General features: G+C 43.4%; 1 protein-coding gene across 4 annotated transcripts in view; it reads right to left on the bottom strand.

The window, feature by feature from the left end:
• Nucleotides 1-19,981, bottom strand: part of LOC137335746 (transcription factor COE2) — a 208,694-nt gene that overhangs the window by 41,206 nt on the left and 147,507 nt on the right. For all 4 annotated transcript variants that reach the window (XM_068001077.1, XM_068001076.1, XM_068001078.1 and 1 more), the window contains 4 exons: nucleotides 19,573-19,654; nucleotides 15,494-15,611; nucleotides 2,410-2,540; nucleotides 1,276-1,402 (listed from right to left, as the gene is read on the bottom strand). In XM_068001077.1, the coding sequence (XP_067857178.1) occupies nucleotides 1,276-1,402; nucleotides 2,410-2,540; nucleotides 15,494-15,611; nucleotides 19,573-19,654 (458 nt within the window). The remainder of the gene's footprint in view (nucleotides 1-1,275; nucleotides 1,403-2,409; nucleotides 2,541-15,493; nucleotides 15,612-19,572; nucleotides 19,655-19,981) is intronic.

Raw genomic sequence — 19,981 nt, 5'->3', positions numbered from 1 at the left:
CATTCAGTTGTTTCGGTGTTGCAAATGGTGCTCTGAATCCATTCACACCATAAACAGGGCGAATTCAGAGCACACTGCCACTGCAATATAAAACGTGCCCTTATTCCTATCGCACTGTGTTCGCGCGCCCCGTTGTCTTTTCCTCTCGGATCTGTCGGTGCTTTCACATTTCAGCGGGTTCAGTGTCAGGTGATCTGTTCCTCTTGGGTCACATGCAGGCGCGCCTCTGTCAGGTGTTGCGCGGGACTGCTCTCATCCAGCATCGCGGGGGCGGGCCTCCGTCAGCTGCCGCACAGGTGACTGTCCGTCGGATGGCTGCACCGTCTGGTGTAAACACCGTGACACTTGGGAAATGCATTACACATGCACGGAAATGTGGATCTCTCAATGTGCCGTCGGGTTCAAATGAGCCAGGTTTCGAGGTGGTCGCGGGATCCTGCCCAACATATTTACAATCTGTTAAAAGGTCGGTTCCCAAGCTGTCAAGTTTCCAGTTCTATTTTTCCTCCCTTATTTTTTAATGTGGAATTCTTTTGGCGATCGGCCCCATTGGCTGGCACCTCTCGCAGTTGCATTTCCTTATTATACAATGGAGACTGAAAAGTAAAAGGGGGAGAGCAACACAAGGAGACAAAGCGCCCTGACCTTCTGTTTTTATTTGAGAAGTGTAATACTGTAACACATTTTGTATTGGATGCGCTGTGGTTCCATGCATTTTGACATTTATAGCCCATGATTCGAATGCCAATGGCTTTTTTAGCCTTGATTGATGTAGTTTTACATTTGCTTATATACAAAAGTTTGTACGGCCCATTCACTGATGTCGGTGAGAGGAATGGTGGTGGAAGTACCTCTGCATTTTGCATAAAAATGTCAGAATTAGGAATTCATCTTAGATTTCAGACACCCAGTATGGTCATCAAGCACTCCTCAATCAAATATAGCACATATGAAGCAGAATAAAGCTCCCTCTACTCTCACCATTGTGCTCCAGCCCTAATCCCAGAAAAGCAATCCCCTATTGCACTATTGTGGCATTTCTCAATTTCCCACACCTGTGTTTTTTGAGTGTTATTGTCAATTTAATGGCCATTGGTGCTGAATTAAGGGTAGTTTTGGGGTTGCAGGGCAACTGGATTGAGACTACCCTTACAGCCAGCAGACAGAGGAGATTCTCATGCATTACTCCAGTCGTATAGGCATTCATCCCACCGTACCACCCAATTCTTTGACCGTTTTGTGAAAGTCCTTTCAACATATCAAGAAGTCACCCACCTGTGTAGATGAATCTTCCAGGAGCACCTTTGCAAAACTGTTTGGACTTGTAGGACAGTGTGACTTCCACGACTCCTGGAATGTGTCGAGGAGGAGTCTGCACTCGGATGGCATGGGGAGTTATCAGCTGAAAGGCATGAGAAGGGCCAAGTGTTTGGGTATGAATATGGCATTACAGACCTGACTATGCTATCCATAGCCCACCCCCAGTTCTCCTGAAATCCGACTTTAGTGTGTGTGAAGCTATCTATACTCTTGTGTTAATCATTACAGATTAGATGAGAAACATTCACTGCAATTAAAAAGGATTCTACTTTAAATTTATTTTTCTTATTAATATCCCCTTTCATTTTTTCCCCCTTCAACAGACTGATTTCTCTCAACCTGGTTTCTTTTCAGGCCTTTTTTCTTCGATAATCTTCATGACCGTGTGCCAAGTTAGGCACTGCTGATTTTCAATTTCCACTTCCGTGATAGAATAGAAAATTATTCCATTGCTTTATTAAAATATTTTCCCCATCTCCCCTGATTTTCACTGGGGTACAGTCCCATGTACCTCACCTAATGGGCTATTTTTCTTGTGTGAGCCTGGGGAGTGAGTATCAGCTGGCTATTTGGCAGTGAGATGCATCAAGTTGGGCCCAGTCTTATTCTCCCCTGATGTCCACACACGCTCATTTTCCAGCAGGGGTTGCTGATCAGCAATCAGGAGTGGGAACCCTGGCTAACTTTTTTTCATCTACCCAATCTACCGCAATCAACTGCAGCTCCATTCGTGCTGTTCTAGCTGATTTCAGCTAACTCAGCATAGAGCTGGGATTCCCTTGATCTGCGTGGCTCAGTTCTACACCAGGCAGTGGCTTTTCCAATCGATTCATCAGGGAGCCCAGTTATTGCCTAGCTTGCCACCTTTAACGGTCTTTGAAAGTCCTGATGAAGGTATAACTGTACCATGAGTTAGGATAATGGGACTCAAAACAGAATTGTAGGCCATTAATAGGAATACTGGGGTAATTTTCAACTTCCTCCGACACCCTTTATTCACCCTTCCAGATTTTCCTTTCTATTGACTTCTATCTCACTCTGCCAAAATTTGGTAGCATACAAAAAATTGCTGCTCCAATGGTAACCTACCTCACTCCAAACAAGCATGGTGCCAAATAGAACTTGGAGTCCATCGAAAAAGTTGTCCCCGATAATGATAACCATGGCACCCCCAGTAGTCCATCCTTCACTGGGGCTGATTGCTTTGATGCACGGTGTAGCTAAGTATGAGAGTAAAGAAATTAGACGATTTACAGATCATAACTTTCTCTTTCTTCATCAACACTGCTAGAATCATTGCTCCTCTGCTTTTCCTATGGTTCCTCCTAACTTCCAAATTAGCCATCCTACACTTTTCTCCCCCCTGCATTCACAGTGGTGAAATCAAGACTCATTGTGCAATCTCCTACTCATTCTCTCCCAGGACCTCAAACTGTGTGACTCCTTAACTCTTACCCTTCCCTTCCTCCTACTCTTCCCTTCCTCCGACAGTCTACAGATTCCTAATCACTATTTTCTTTTTTTACTTCCGACTCTTTTCAAACTTGAGGCTGTCGTGCAATGTGGGCCTTGGCCCTTCATCTACATTTCTCAATAATAAAACAAATTGAATATGATGGACTTGGTGTCAGAAGATAGTACTTTTAAATTGATGGTATCAGCTTCAGTTAGGTTTCTTAAATACGGCACTTGTTGTCAAAGGAAGCCTACAGCAACCAAAAACCTTTTGAGTAATGAATGATGTCAACACCAAAATCATAACATGACAGGGTTCTTGATTTATGGTGTATTTCAGGAACCCAGTAAGTTGAAATATGTGCCCTACTTAATTCTCCAAAACAATGCTGAGGATGAGAAATTTGAAGAACACAGTTTTGAATGTGTTCTACATCATGTACATTGGGGGAGCTGTACAGGACAGTCAATCTACTACAAGAAGCAAATCATTCTGCTGTTCAAAATATAAACAAAGCATTTCACCCGATTCGCAGTGGCTTTCCCAGGAACTGACATCACCAGCTTTCTGACCATGTTTATTTGGTGTGAACTCATGAAGGGGAGACAAAGCAGTCAAGGTCACATTGGCCAGGTGCCATATAGATATATGTTGCTTGCCGAACACCTTTCATCCACAGTCATATTATTCTTTATTACAAGTGCTACAGAGATAACTAAGATGAACACAAAGAAAATTTCCAATAATAAATAACGCAATACAATCACCTTTCAAACACTTTCATTCAGTGTTTACTCCCATTTGTTCTTTTAGGAATGACACAAGATCCACTTTTCCAGTTGGAGTGACTCATCGGTTCAACTCTCAACTCGTCAACACTGTGTTCTCTGTCAGCTCATTTAAATGAATCACTATTACTATGAATATAGGGAAGAGTCAACAAATGACACAGCAGAGTGCTGGGGAGCAGAGAGCATTCAAGTAGCACAGCATGGATTTGGATTGCAGGGGAGAGTCTACAAATGATACAGCACAGTTCGGGATTAAGGGGAGATTCTACAAATGATACAGCACAGTTCGGGATTAAGGGGAGATTCTACAAATGATACAGCACAGTTTGGGATTAAGGGGAGAGTCTACAGGTGGCACACTAAGTGTTCAGATGCAAGGAATAGTCTAGAAGTGACACAACAGCACAGCGTTGGGATGCAGAGGACAGACTGCAAGTAGCAAAGTTCACTTTTGTGGGTGCATCGTTGATATGCCCCCTTGATGTTTGGTTTCTCATTTCTGTTGTGAGGAGGCTAGAAGTTTCCCAACAGGAAAGGCAGAAAAAATTAGAGGGAATGTTATCGCCATGTGGCAACTGGTTTGAAAGTTATTGATGGAGGCCTGGAAGTAGTCACTGGTTTGGCCTCCAGGCAGTATTCCTTGGAGACCAGGGTAATGGAGGAATAAATAACTTGATAAAGGAAGGGTTTGTACATTTTCATAAACTTCCCTCATGACTTAGCTAACCGTACTGCCTGGTTTCGTACTACCATATAATACGCAGCAATCAGAAACAGCAGTAAGAACTGACTAGTATAAAAATTACAGCTCAAAAACAGCCTGTTTACCAGGAGTTTGACTGAAAGTGCAGTGGGACATCAGATATCAAGCATTCCTTTTTTATTGCAGGGGAAAAGACTGAAGTACACAAAGCTCAGTTTGCAGGAATGGTGGATTTAGAATTACCGATGGGAGATGCAAGTGCTGGAGGCACAAGATTGATTTTCTACAGAAAATTTTGATTTTTGACAGTTCAGGACGTTAAGCATCACGTGGGCACAGTGTAAGAAAATAAAATCTGGAAGGGAGGATTGCACATCCCTCACAGAGCCTGCCAGATTTTCTTTCCATTCATTTCAATGCAAGGAAATTCAGGCGGATTCTGTTACTGTCGTGCAATCCATCCCATCAAGCTTTCCTTTCTGTGCTCTACCTGGACGATGCTCAACCCCCAGGCTATTAAAAACATAAATCCACTTATTTATTTGGTGCATTTTATGGGATTTTGAAGTCTACTCTAATTTCAAGCAAAAATTAATTTATCTTGAAATGATTACAGATATTTTAAACATATGAAAGTAAAAGCAGTTATTGGGACTTCAGTACACTTTTATGGGATCCAGTTCCTTATATTGGGAATCTAACCCCAGGTTACATCGGACCTTTCATTGAACTGAAACCTTTTATAACACATACGTACAATAATCCCAACCAGCAGTGCATTCTACATTCGTAAGACAAAACTGGCTCACGATTGCTGACACCAGGTGGGGAATTACCTGGATTTTTAGTTTTAAGTAGCTCAAGGATTATTGTTGGTGAATAGGCATGTTTGTATGACATTCCTCTGTCTGTTGTTGAAATGAGCCATAAACCTTTTTAAAATAAACAGGTTAACCTTTTGGATGCTGACTGTCAGTTTAAAATGTTGATGCTCATCGTGGATACCAAATGTGTTGCACCATCAAATTTCTCCATAATGATTGCTTGTGAGTAAAATACAGTGTACAAGTCACAGTATTAGTACTTCCCCCCATAGGCATTCAATGTCTAATGGAATTTAGTATCTCTCTCTTTCTCTCTCTCTCTCTCTCACTCTCTTTTTCTCTTATTCTTGCTCTCCCTCCTTCTCTCTCTTTCTCTGTCACAGAGCTGTGAAATTTTCACACCCACTGCAACCACAAAACAAGACTCCAAGAAGTAGGATAAACTAATTTTGTTTCAGACATCCCTAAGGTGTTGCTGGTAAACCCCAGTATGTAATCTTTCAAGCTTTTCTGACACACATGATAGATTTATCAATGAAATAACACCGGTAATGAAGCTTCAACTATCAAGAGGAAAGCTAAAAACAGAATCTTGCAATCATACAGCTATTGTTAAATAACTCCTCTGCAATGAAACTCTCTTAACCTGTGAGTCTTTCCGAATTTTCACTCACATGCGGTAGTACCATCTTAAGAGCATTTGTCATGTAGTGGGATGAAGTACTGTGCATACATCACCAGCTATTAATGCTTCTAAACCACAGTTGTCTGTAAAGCACAGAACCTCCAAAATCTAAGCAATGGATACATTCATGGTATTACATGGTAACGAAAGAAAAAAAAATCTGTATTTATATAGCGCCTTTCATGACCTCAGGACATCCCAAAGCGCTTTACAACCAATTAAGTACTTTTGAAGTGTAGTCACTGTTGTAATGTAGGGAAACACTGCAGCCAATTTTCGCTCAGCAAGCTCCCACAAACAGCAATGTGATAATGACCAGATAATCTGTAATCTGTTTTGGTGATGTTGGTTGAGGGATAAATATTGGCCAAGACACCGGGGAGAACTCCCCTGCACTTCTTCGAATAGTGCCATGGAATCTTTTACATCCATCTGAGAGGGCAGACGGGGCCTCAGTTTAACATTTCATCTGAAAAACGGCACCTCCGACAGTGCAGCACTCCCTCAGTACTGCATTGGTAGTTACCCACTGGGGAGAGGATGGTTATATAGTGGCTATAGCCAAGGCGAGCAGGGTTAAATGAAGGGAGAGTGGGGTTCCATGGGAGGGGGATCCAGAATTGATTGTCCTTGCTAGCCTCCCTGGTTCTACCCTTTACAAATTGCAACTTGTTGCAAACTCCACCGTCCACATCCCATCCCACACTAAGTCCTGTTCCTATATTGCACCAACGCTCACCACCCTCCACTGATTCCCTAAAAATATTCACACATCAATTTCAAAATCCTTATCATCTACAAATTCCTCCTCGTCCCTCACCCCTCACTACCCCTGAACCTCATTCAGCCCTTTATTTTTCGTTCATGGGATGTTGGGCGTCGCTGCACTGCAGCAACTCGCCAAGGCTTCTTCGACAGCACCTCTCAAACCCGTGACCTCTACCACCTAGAAGGACGAGGGCAGCAGGCACAAGGGAACAACATCACCTGCACGTTCCCTCCAAGTCACACACCATCCCAGCTTGGAAATATATCGCCGTTCCTTCATCATCGCTGGGTCAAAATCCTGGAACACCCTACCTAACAGCACTGTGGGAGAGCCTTCATCACACGGACTGCAGCGGTTCAAGAAGGTGGCTCACCACCACCTTCTCAAGGGCAATTAGGGATGGGCAATAAATGCAGCCACGATGCGCTGGTGGTGAAGGGAGTAAATGTTTAGGGTGGTGGATGAGGTGCCAATCAAGCGGGCTGCTTTGTCCTGGATGGTGTCGAGCTTCTTGAGTGTTGTTGGAGCTGCACTCATCCAGGCAAGTGGAGAGTATTCCATCACACTCCTGACTTGTGCCTTGTAGATGGTGGAAAGGCTTTGGAGAGTCAGGAGGTGAGTCACTCGCCGCAGAATACCCAGCCTCTGACCTGCTCTTGTGGCCACAGTATTTACGTGGCTGGTCCAGTTAAGTTTCTGGTCAATGACAACCCCCAGGATGTTGATGGTGGGGGATTCGGCGATAGTAATGCCGTTGAATGTCAAGGGGAGGTGATTAGACTCTCTCTTGTTGGAGATGGTCATTGCCTGGCATTTGTCTGGCGTGAATGTGACTTGCCACTTATCAGCCCAAGCCTGGATGTTGTCCAGGTCTTGCTGCATGCAGGCTCGGACTGCTTCATTATCTGAGGGGTTGCGGATGGAACTAAACACTGTGCAATCATCAGCGAACATCCCCATTTCTGACGTTATGATGGGGGGAAGGTCATTGATGAAGCAGCTGAAGATGGTTGGGCCTATGACACTGCCCTGAGGAACTCCTGCAGCAATGCCCTGGGGCTGAGATGATTGGCCTCCAACAACCACGACCGTCTTCCTTTGTGCTAGGTATGACTCCACCCACTGGAGAGTTTTCCCCCTAATTCCCATTGACTTCAATTTTACTAGGGCTCCTTGGTGCCACACTCGGTCAAATGCTGCCTTGATGTCAAGGACAGTCACTCTCACCTCACCTCTGGAATTCAGCTCTTTTGTCCATGTTTGGACCAAGCTGTAATGAGGTCTGGAGCCGAGTGGTCCTGGCGGAACCCAATCTGAGCATCGGTGAGCAGGTTATTGGTGAGTAAGTGCCGCTTGATAGCACTGTCGACAGCACCTTCCATCACTTTGCTGATGATTGAGAGTAGACTGATGGGGCGGTAATTGGCCGGATTGGATTTGTCCTGCTTTTTGTGGAGAGGACGTACCTGGGCAATTTTCCACATTGTCAGGTAGATGCCAGTGTTGTAGCTGTACTGGAATAGTTTGGCCTGCTGAACATTCAGCCCTGTGTCCCCATACATGCCCTCTGCTTTTCTGATTCTGGTTTCCTTTGCATCCCCCTTTATCTGTACAACCCTTCAGCTGCAGAGCCTTTAACCATTTTGATCCCACATTCTGAGACATTCTCTGCCTTCCACCCTCGTTCAAAAGCCTATACAAAACCTGCCTTGTCAACAACAACTTGCATTCATATAGCACCTCTAACGTAGTAAGATGTCCCAAGGCGCTTCACAGGAGCGTTGTCAAACTTGTTTTCAGTCACCACCCCAATCCTTCTTTGGTTAATTCTTCGTTTGACATTTAATGACATTAAAGTTGCTATATAATTGTAAAGTGCTGCTGTATGTGTGGGAGAGGGAAAAAGAGATAGCTACAAAATGGAGGAGGGCTAATTTGGAATTAACAAGTACAATTGAAATGACGAGATTACTCAAGTATAAACGTCAGTGGCCGAGTCAGGTGAAAAACGGACGCTGAAGGGTCCAATGTGGTATGCAGCGTGTGCGTTGCACGCCGTATTGGTTAGGACGCCCTGTAGTCGGCCAGGGTGCCGGCCTGAAAACGGGGTTGGGCCTATTACCTATGCAAATTGGGAAACTAACACCTATTTCAAATTTGCGAAATTGGTTTTCGAATGACCACAGCATATGCCATGCTTGCTGCTGTCAGTTTTCTTAGTTAAACAGCATCCAAATCAGCGGTCTTCAGAGGTACTGCTGGAAGCTGCCACCAAAAAGGTGTGCCTCAGTCTTGGTGCGTCAGTTCGTGGCTGGAGTCGGGCGTAAGCCAACTTCTAGGCCAGTAACTCAAGAAAGCGGGTTCCTCTTGTCAATTGATTGCTTCAATTAAGAATATTACAAATTAATAGAATTAGAAAGTAAGGAAAAACATATTATAGTTGCTGGTGATTTTGATTTTAAACAGTAACGACTGCTGTGACAGATCTTCCCCCCCATTCCAATAGACCAAGCTTTGAACAAACAGAAGCAGGACCAATGGAAAATTCTAACCATGACCAAAGATTGTGGCAAAGCTGGGTTGCAGTTCCGAGAATAGAGACTTGCCATGAGATAGAGGATCTAGATCAGCGTCCAAGTCCCCAACTGATCTTGGGACACTGGCAGTACCAGAGTTTGCACAGGGACAGGTGAACATTGCTAATCGTTTGTGGTGAGAGATGATTCAGCAGTACTAAGTTTATTGCAATGTCATGACTCTCTATAGAATCAGAGTATTCTATCCTCTGAACTGTAGGGGGAGGGCACATTTATGGATTGATATTCAACCAGGATCTTATTGAATGGCAGAGCGTGCCCAAGGGGGCGTATAGCCTACTCCTGCTCCTATTTCTTATGTTCTTATGCACAGTGGAACCTGGAAACAGCCACATGCCCACAGCACCCCCTCTCCAGCACAACTTCCACCCTCTATAGTTGCAGTGGGACCGACAGGCACAGCGACTGTACTTCTGTGCTGCTGGATGGCTTACACTTGCTCACGAACACGAAGCCATTCAAATGGCCAGAAGACCCGTGCGTGTGCTGAAGACTTTGCCTAGCAGTGTTCTGGGGCAACCTAGGGCAATGCAGACACTTGAAATCCCACTGTAACTTTTGACAACAAATGCCTGTTTTATTAGGTATAATGAAACTGCCCCACACACATTTTTGTGGGGCAGAATCCCTATGCAGGTTCTCCCAGTCTCTCACTTTAACTTCGGCCATTTCTGCCGATCTTCTGCCAAAGTTATGGTGGGAGATGAGAAGAATCACTGCAGAAATGTTTCAACAGCAACTATCCTTTATAAATGGTTGGAGAAGCTAACTGTGGCCCTTCGATAATTATCATGGGTATAAAAGTCACAAGCCCACATTGCAATGGGAACTCGAAAACTAAATACACCACTTGGTAAGGTACTGAGGCATACAAACCAGTCTGTCGGTATTGCAGCTGAGTCCAATCCAATGTACATTTCATCAGTTGACTTTAGACAGTGCAGAGAAGCAGAAATGTTGACTGATTGATTTCGCCGCCATAACCCAGGAGCGCTGAGGTCAATTGTAGCACCCATACAGTCAGCTCGACTGAAATCAACTAACTCGACACAGACCAACGATCCAAACTGCAACTTTCCCCAATTCTCACAGCTACCCGAGAAGCCCCTCTAACAAGTGTTTAGCCAGAAATCGACTCAAGCTCCATTCAAGCTGGGAAATGGATTTAAACTTCAAGGTCCCATTAATGAGAAGTATACTACAAAAGTGTACACAATTTTTTTAGCACTATTGAGATTTTGATTTGAAGAAGCTGACCAGACTGGAGAAAGAGAAGGTCAGCAAGCTCAGTCAAGTTACCCTGTCATTTAGGCTAACGCATGGCACCCAATTTCTCTCCAATCCTCCCATGGTACTGTGCCCCTTTTCCTCTGTCCATGTTCTTTGTGTGCAATTTGTCAAGAAAAATCATTAAAAATAACCAGCTGGAATCCAAATAATTTGCAGATTACCACTGTTATTGTTGTTGTTTGTAAGTTGTTCTTTGGTTTCATGTATTATTTCAATATTCCTCACAGTAAGACAACTGTAAAAGATCATTCATACCACAGCTTATGCTAACCTTTAGCATTTTGGGTTATCTTGGACAAACTTAGCATGTGAAAGCTTGCTGAAACTTAACATCACCTTGCAGAGGTTTTACAAACTCACACTGCCTCAACCTAGCTTACTGCCAAGCATTCAGTAAACTCTGCTTGTGCACTGTGAGCTCCTCCTGTGAGCTGACATTTAAGCTTGAGAGCTTTAAGTGTTATGTAACAGATCACAAGACAGGCACGTTCCATTTCTCCAAAAATATACCAGAAAATGGACCAGAGATACAGAATCTGTGTGGTCCACTGTTGTTGTTAGGTCTGCGGTATTCAACACTGTTGTTAACATATTTAATTTATTTTCCCCTAAGTGGCCATTCTTCATGCAGCTATTCTTCATGAGTGAGCCTAGGTATCGAGTACCAGTTGGCTATTTGACCATGCAGAGCATCACAGTCAAACTTGATCCTGTCCTCACCTGTGGGGACGGTTTCCTCCAATTGCTCTGGGTAGCACCATCATTCCAAATGTGAGAAGATTTACTCTGCTTGGTATTTTGAGTGAAATCATTAAACATGTTCACAACAATGTCAGTACATGTAGCGATGACAGGAATCAACCTTCCACATATCTACATTTGAAGCAAGAGTTATTTTTCTCCCTCCCTAGCCTTAGGGCCACTGAAGCCAATTGTGGCACCCCAACTCTCATCCTATCTGACATCAACTAACAGCACAGATCAGAAATTGAACATGGAAAAGGATATTATTTAAGAATGAGAAGAAATGCTGAAATGGAGGATATAATGAGTGCTAGCTCTCACATGCCATCTTTGTGCACGACAAAAGCAGTAGTCATGTCTATGAGCCACTAAATTATTGATGCTAAAAGGTAAAAATGTGTCTGCTCATATGGCCAGTAGATTAATGACCATGAGGCTCAGTAGAGGCAGGTATGCCTCTCTACTCACTTCCCACTCACATCCTGTTAAAACAGTTCAGTCACCATCCCAGCCATCCCCAGACTAACATTTCCTGAAGTTCAGCTGTACCCACTTAACACGGCATCACAGGGAAACCTGGGTGCACATTTCCACTTGGAGCTGAGCGGATCAGGCAGGGGAGAATCGCAGCCTGTCTTCAACCTCACGATTTCTCACCCTGTCAGAAGCTATATGGTTTCAAGGCCACATCCAAGCTCAATCCATCACCTCCAACTTAGTGCTGACAGGGTCAGAGGAGAGCATGAAGGGTTCTGGCAGCAGGCCAAACATTCGAGCTGTGTCTGGGCTGCTAGTCAATCACTTTCAATCAGTCTTGGAAAAAAAATGGAATGTTTTCTTGCTCTGATTCCTGGGATTTTATTCACTACACAGTGGTCCAGTGACAGGAAATTAACACCACTGCAAATTCTTCACTGACTTAATCATATTTCATGGTAGAATGTTGACATTTTAACTCTTTAACCCATTAAGTCTTGTTAACACTGTGCAGCCTTGCACAGCATACTTCTGGACAACAATATCTTTCCAACAAGGATTTTCAACTGCCTCCCCTGTTGTTCAATGCAAATGCCTTTAGAGATCTTGCAAATATTTCCATAGCACACTCAAACTTTTGTGTATCTGGGCCATTGAGAGACTTTCCTGCTGATTCTGGAGTACTGTGGAAGCTTTGGAAATCTTAGAAACCTTCAAAATCCTTGCTAAGGTTACCATAGAACCTTTGGGGACCTGGACCCTCTGGAGGATTCACTGAAATTTCCATAATGCCGTTGGACCTTTGGGATCCAGAACCTTTGGAGACATCCCTAATGTTTTTGTAATATGTCAAACCTATGCACATCTCATTAGCAGTTCCATCTTTACACTAATTCCAAATCCACTGATTTTCATGTGTATTTATAATATGTGCATTCACTCAAATGTAGGCATCGCATAAGACTATGAAAAAACCGTGATCAACAATTCTATTCTCTGTGGGGAGAGTACTTTGATGTCTGGGAGCCAAAGCTGATGTGTTCAGGAACATTCCCCCTTCAGTCACCATTTGGTGTGTATATTTGACTGTGCTTGAACCATTCCTGAAGGTTGTTAGTCCAGTGTGCACAGTGATGACTATAAAATATATGTGCTCTTCAGCATGACTCCCCTCGCCCCGTTTATTTTTAAGGCCAATTTTATTTCCCTTTCTCAAAAATGCTGTGGTCAAGGTGAGGGATGTTGGTGCTGGGAAATGGGACATTTCCATTGCACACTGTACACATATGTTAATTAAGCACAGAGTAATATCTCCACGTTCTCCTAACTACCCTCAGAAAATCACTCTCTGTTACGCTCATGTGACATTTGTCCATTTCCCACATAAATGAAAAAATTGCTGCTTACGTTCCAATTAGCGGCAGCTTTTGCTCTGGGCTGTGACCTGATGCCCATATCTACTAGGAGTTGGATTGAGACTGTCCTGAATTAATTTCATACAGGACCTTTACTGCCAATAGACTGACTTTTTCCCATCAGCCTGGACTGGTTTTGAGCCTGGGTCCCAGAGGTGGAAATTCATAGAGTATCTCCCCGCATCACCCTTAGTTCCTTTTTATAACTTTATCTTGATTACACTCCCACTCACCTCACAGAGCCGTGGATTAGGCAGAGAATTCTCTTGGACCCAGAATTTTGCTGCTCATTGAAAAAATATTGACCTTAATTTTAAGGTCAGAAACAAATTGTGTCTATGACATATTTTAGGTTTTTTGAAGGTGAGAGTAAATGTTATGCTTCTTGAGGTGAACAATGTCTGTGTATTGATACACTTTCTATTTTTCCATTGTTTTGAGTCAAACACTCCCACCTCAGCGGAAGCAATCAACTGTACCCTGACAATGTGCTTAGAGACCAACTTTAGATGAGCACATCCTTTATTGTGCCGGTGTGATATTTCCATGCCAGCCCTCCCTTGTGGTTTGACTGACTGAATAACACTGCTATTGATGCCAACTTAAGGGCAATTTTTTGGGATCACGGACACCTGCCCACTAAGTACTTGGTTGCTGACTTGAAAAACTTGACAAACTTTTAAAGTATGAGACATATTACATTGGTGAGACCTTTTAAGACTTCCTAATAATGCCATCAGCCCTGGCCTGGAGTTAAATCTATTTGCCCGAGGTGAAAGGACAATGTTCTAACTTGCTATGACACCCAGGCACATTTGTCAAACATTGTGCATAAAATTCATGAAATTAAAAAATTGAAGGATGATCGGAGTAGCCTTAGCTGAGTGGTAACAATCTTGCCTCATAGTCAGACGGTTGTGGGTTCAAGCCCCACTCCACAGACTAGGCTGATGCTTCTTTGCAGTATTGAGGATTTGATATATTATCAGAGATGCCATCTTTCAAACGAGAGGTTAAACCAAGTTAACCTGTTTAGGTGGACATAAAAGATCCTTTTGCACTCTTGCTAACATTTATCCCTCAGCCAACACCATTGAAACAGATGATCTGGTCATTTATCTCTTTGCTGCTTGTGGGGCCTTACGGAGTACAAACTGACTGCTTTGTTTGGCTACATTATGAAACTTCAAAAGTAATTAACTGATTCTGAAGTGCTGAGGATAAGAAAGGTGCTACATAAATGCAAGTTCTTTCTTTCCTTTCAATCTACAGGCTTTTACAACCCATCCATTACTTTTTGATTCACTCCATCTTCTCTCTCCTCTTTCCAACCCTTAGCATCTTGATAGGCCTAGGTTTTGTCATTTTTAAAAAATACCCCATAATCAAATAGTTTGTTCTATAAAGTCTGAACATATTGGCGATTCAGCTTACATTTCTTGGTGTAAGACTTGGGATTAACTGAAATGCCCTTGCCAAAAATATCTTGCAGATCTCTTCTTTTAAGAAAAAATCTTGAGCTCCATGGGACTTTTTTAGATTTTCTCTTTAAAACCTATGAAATGTATCAATGTTTGGATTCCATTTAATATCCGTGCCAGTCTTGCCGACTGAGATCAAAATCCCAACCAGTGTCTCAGGAATGCCACAGCACACTGCACCATGGCCTGATGGGACATGACTCTGTGCCTGTGATTATTCACGCAATGAAGCCCTGATTCTAATCATGTGGGCAGTTGCAAAATAGAGGCCAGACACTTCCCTATAAGAAGAGAAAGAAAACCCATCGAACCAGTAGTACTATTAAGCAGTTTTATTTGAATAAGCTGGGAAATTTTAGATATCGGGTAAATTGGATAAGCTGGGTAAATTTAGATGGGATTAGATAAAGTAAATAAAAAGAAACTGTTCCCATTGGCGGAAGGAACACAGATATAAGGTGATTGGCAAAAGAACCAAAGGCGCGTGAGGAAAAGCTTTTTTATGCAGCGAGTAGTTAAGATCTGGAATGCGCTGCCTGAAAGGGTGATGGATGCAGATTCAATCGTGGCTTTCAAAAAGGAATTGGATAAATATTTGAAGGGAAAAAATTTGCAGGGCTATGGGGAAAGAGCAGGGGAGTGAGACTTATTGGATAGTTCTTACCAAGAGCTGGCACAGGCTCGATGGACTGAATGGCCTCCTTCTATGCTGTAATGATTCTAAGATTCTGTTCTATGATTTTGCCTTTGCCTTCTTCTCATGCGCAGTAATAAATGGAAAAGATACAGCGCTGATATCCTATGGTCAGGTAGGCCGTTACGCGAATCCCGGAGACACACAGATTAGATAAAACTGGACTCACAGTGGACAACTGTTACTCTAAACCAGAAAAAGCATTACATACATAAATAGTGTGTATACTCTAGAAGAAAGGACATACCTTCTGTGGGGTCGAGGCGCCGGGCCCTTCGTCCATGTTTAGAGTTGTTGTGTACAAACATGTTGTCGGAGACAGCCAGCACATGACCATCAACGTTAATTGTTGTTGATAAAACAACCTGTGAAGTAAGATGCAGAAAAATGTAACTTGGTGTGGATGTAGCTTTGAAGACAGTCGTGGCTTATCGTACAGCTTGTGACAAACATTGAGATCTTGAAATTTCGAGAAATAACCAATACTTTGAAAATTGCTAACAGCTGTCAAACCTTTTGATACAAAACCAGTTGACAAAAATGTGAACACATAGAAAAGAGAATAAAATCATCAGTGGTTGGGTTAAAGCCTTCAACATACTATAGAGAAAGTGTATGAGTGTGTGAGAGACTGTCCTGTGCAGCCCCTGTATTGTTTGTACGTAGCAGGTTAGATCATTGTTGCCAATCTTTGAGATATTTCAAATGAAAATCCTCAAGCAAAAAAGGTCCCTTTGTCTTTGATGCCAACTGGCAGTGAAGAGTGGCAGACAGGTAAGAGATAGACTGAGATTGGGAAGAGAGAATAAAGCAATGCACAGGACTGGATGAGACTATTAAAGTCCATCAGACCGATTCCAAAGTCCAGAAAAAATCACGCATCACTCCGTACGTCACATAATTCAATCACTTCCTTCATCAAATATCCATCCATCTCCCTTTTGAATTTGCCAACCTGTTAAACTTGTCTTCCTGGAGCATGTTCCACACATCCACTGCCTCCGTGTAAAGTAGCTAAGTCTAAACTGTATTTTCACCATCCTCTTATAAACTTGTGTCTGTGCCCTCATGAATCAAATATTATTTAGGTTCAGGTGCTTGTTTTTTTCAAGGGCTGGTCTGCTGAGAGAGATATGAGATGCACACCAGTGAGTGGGGAAAAGGAATGAAGAGAGAACGCCTGAGATGACTGAGAAGAGATAAAACTAAATAAGGCACGACTTCCTTTGCCCACTTTCTGAAACAGCATCTGCTTCTATGAAGCACAGTGCTCTGGAAGCTGTGGATCTATCAGTTGAGCAGAAAGTCTTAATGGATTTTTTCCTGGTAAAAGAATATCTCCCTTTAAGCGGCTGCTGCAGCCCTTTAAGTAGTTGCAGCAGTGCCAGACATCCAGTCTCCCCCACTGTGTGAGCTCCCAGGTGACGGAGGATCAAACACTGGGCACTTGCATTGAATATATCAATGAACCAAAAATTCTGACGGAAATGGCTACAGCAAGCGCGGATTGGTGAATTACTCCAATGCACACTGGTCCTGCCGATCAAGCATTGGGACTGCAAACTCCATCCCAGTGACTCATATCTAGTGTGGACTAGATAAAGTGAAATCATAAATCATATGATTTTTTCATACCAAATGCACAGAGGAAATCTATGTTAGAGTGAGAAAAAGGCTCAAAATTCAGCAGAGAGTAAATCAACAGAGAAGAGAGAACTGCAGAAGAAGAGTGGAATGAAGATTAATGCAGTGAAATGGAAGAAAATGCTTGAATGATTGATGGACCAATAATGAATCATTGATCTGGTGGTAACCAGGATCTGGGGTTATAAGAGCTATTTACATGATGTGTGCTAGGACTCAGCACAGTTCATGAATTCAATTAATTTTCAACAGGCACCTGAGATTTTACTAAGTATTGACCTCCTGATCTTGGGTGTATGGCAGGGTGGAGTGGGGGGGGGGGTGGGAGTGGCGGGAGGGTGTGCATTGGGAGAGATAGGAAACAGGAAATATGCAGGTGAGACACCACCAGTCTTGCCTGTTTTCTCGCAACGGGCTCAATAGTGGCACTTGGAGAGCTCTGCAAACAAGCCACACACCGATCTGCTTTCTGTGCCAGCAGAGCGTGGTGTGCCACATAGGGAGATTGTTGAGGGGAATAAGTAATAAACTTCAAAATGGGAATAGGAAAGTTAAAATATTCGTCTCACCATCATGTTTCCTTTCAAAGATCAGTATTGGAGCTCCCCTACTGGCCCAGTTGGTAAATGCACTGGTACATGTGGTAGTGAGCTGTGTCGACCCAGGTTCAATCCCTCGGCTGTGCTGAGTTAGGTGATGTCAGCCAGGGAAGCAGTAATGATAGAATTAGCCTCAGCACCCTGCACTAGGCAAAGGGATAAAAATCAGCCAGAGTTCCTACTCTCGATTGCGTGTGTGCCAGGTCAGGGTAAGAACAAGAACAGGCTGAGCTGTGCTACTCTCCACGCTCAAAGTCCAGGCTGATGCATGAGGAATAGCCACTTGGGTGAGATTACAGAGGACAGCTAGCTTTTGAAAAACCGCATCCCAGCCTTCAGGAGAGGAGGAAAGGAATTAACAAAATTAATTTCTTACATCTGGCAAACATAAAGGCATCTGTGGAAGAGTCCATGTTTGGGATGTAACATAATCTGTGAAATGAGTGAATCAGTCTACTTAATCATTTAAACGAGGTTGTCGTAATGTGTTGCGATTGTTAAGGGGAGGGCCTAGCACTTTGCCCAGTGCCAGCAATTGTCCCTCTTGTCAGTTTCCTGGGTCACTGAAACTGACCCGTCCCATCTGGAGTCCATCAGTCATCTCCCGACAACTTCCTGAAACACCTCCCTCCATTTCCTGTTCCCTTTTCTTCTGCACTGCTCGGCTTTCAAAACTGCAATCCGCTGAACTCATATCCAGGGGGTCGGACACAATCCCACACAAATCCCCAAAACACTGACCATAAATCCTTCCAGCTACAAAAACTTCTTGCGTCTTGGAAAAGCAGTTAGGATTGGGATTTCAGGATATTTTTTCCCATGATCTATATTTTCTGCTTGTGTCGTAATCTGTTAAGAGACTAGTTTCTGCCAAAAAAGCATGTGAGAGCATCATGATTAAATGCAATCCATGTGATGATTTTGGGGTCTTTGTTGGTCAGTTTACCTCCAGTCGATAATGAGATATATTCCAGTCCATTTGATATGTTGTTGAGCTGCCTAATTGTGTTGTTATGACCTTTTTTTATTTTGTGCTGCTTGAGATAAGAGAGATTAATGCTGAGGAATGGAACACTTTATCTGTCAAGCACCCAGTATCAGGATCAAGCACTCCCAGGTCAGATAGAGCAGAGGTAAAAAGACAGAATAAAGCTCCCACTACACTGCCCCATCAAACACTCCCAGCTCAATGACGGCATGGTTTAGATGCAGAGTAAAGCTCCCTCTACACTGCCGTATCAAGCATTCCGAGTTTAGGTACAGCATGGGTTTAATACAGTAAAGCTCACTCTGGACTGTCCCATCAGATGCTCCCAGTTCAGGTACAGCATGAGTGAGCTGCAGAATAAAGCTCCCTCTACACTGTCCTATCAATGTGTCTCAGTCAACATCACCAGAGCATTCCCATTGGACTAGTGTAATAATTTTTCCATTTCCCACCACAGCCATCCTGTGACCTCTCTAAGTGAGATTACAAAATTAGAGATGTTTTTATATCGTCGGCCAATGTGCACTAGAAGCTGGATTGAGGCTGCTGAAACTGATTTTGCATCAGAGCCGCTTAGCCAGCAGACAGTGGAGGTGGTCACTCCATCAGTATGAGCTGGATCTGAACCAAAGTCGCAGAGATGAAAGGCTGGTGTCTCCATCCAGCCCACCCAACCTCCCCCAACGGTGATTTAATTCTGGAATTTCGCAAAGCTCATTTTAAGCCTTAAAAACAAACTTCATTTCTGCCTTTAAGAGGAGTTCCTGGTTGGCTTTGTGAATAAGTTTACCCTCCAATGTGGTATTGAGCCCTACAGACTAGGAAGATCTTGGGCTTAGTCCCCCTTTTGGGTTGAGTTAGCCGATTTCAGCCGGGACAGTGGTAGTGGTACAATTGGCATCACTGGGCTCGTGGGTGCCCCACTGGGCACAGTGGGTGCTGCGACATCGCTGCTGTGCATCATTGCACACATTTTCTTTACAATCCTGAAATCAGTTTACCAGGATGATAATGCCCCTTTCGAGGGCAACTTTCAGCCTGACCTTGTCCTACCATGATACAGTTGGGGGGCGAGTTTGGAATTTTAAGCAGTACCTGGAATCGGCGCATGTCGCGAGGGTTCCCGGCTGTTTTCAAACAGTTCTGATTGCACTTGAGGAAGAACTTTAAGAAGAATCTGAAAACAAAACAAAAATACTTTTTCAATATCACACTCTGAAACAGGCAGAAAACAGTGCTATAAAATCCACTTGTTCCCATATCTTTACGTCACAGGAAAAATTCCCTGTGTGCGGATATATGAATGAAAGTAAGCAAAACTGGCAGTCCACAGCAAAAAGTTGCCCTGGAATTGGACAGGATAAGAGAGGCAGAGAAAAAAGGGGCAGGGAGGAGGAAGAGAATGGCAGATGTACAGCAAAAGTCAAGAATTAGGTGAAGAAAGGGACAAAGGGGAGTAGATAGGTGGAGTGAGGATGTAGGGGCGGAATAGAAAGAGAGGGCC

Source organism: Heptranchias perlo, chromosome 20 (assembly GCF_035084215.1).
Source record: "Heptranchias perlo isolate sHepPer1 chromosome 20, sHepPer1.hap1, whole genome shotgun sequence".
Classification (NCBI taxonomy): domain Eukaryota; kingdom Metazoa; phylum Chordata; class Chondrichthyes; order Hexanchiformes; family Hexanchidae; genus Heptranchias; species Heptranchias perlo.
Note: the sequence above shows the minus strand (reverse complement) of the source record. Positions and strands in the feature narration are given on the sequence as shown.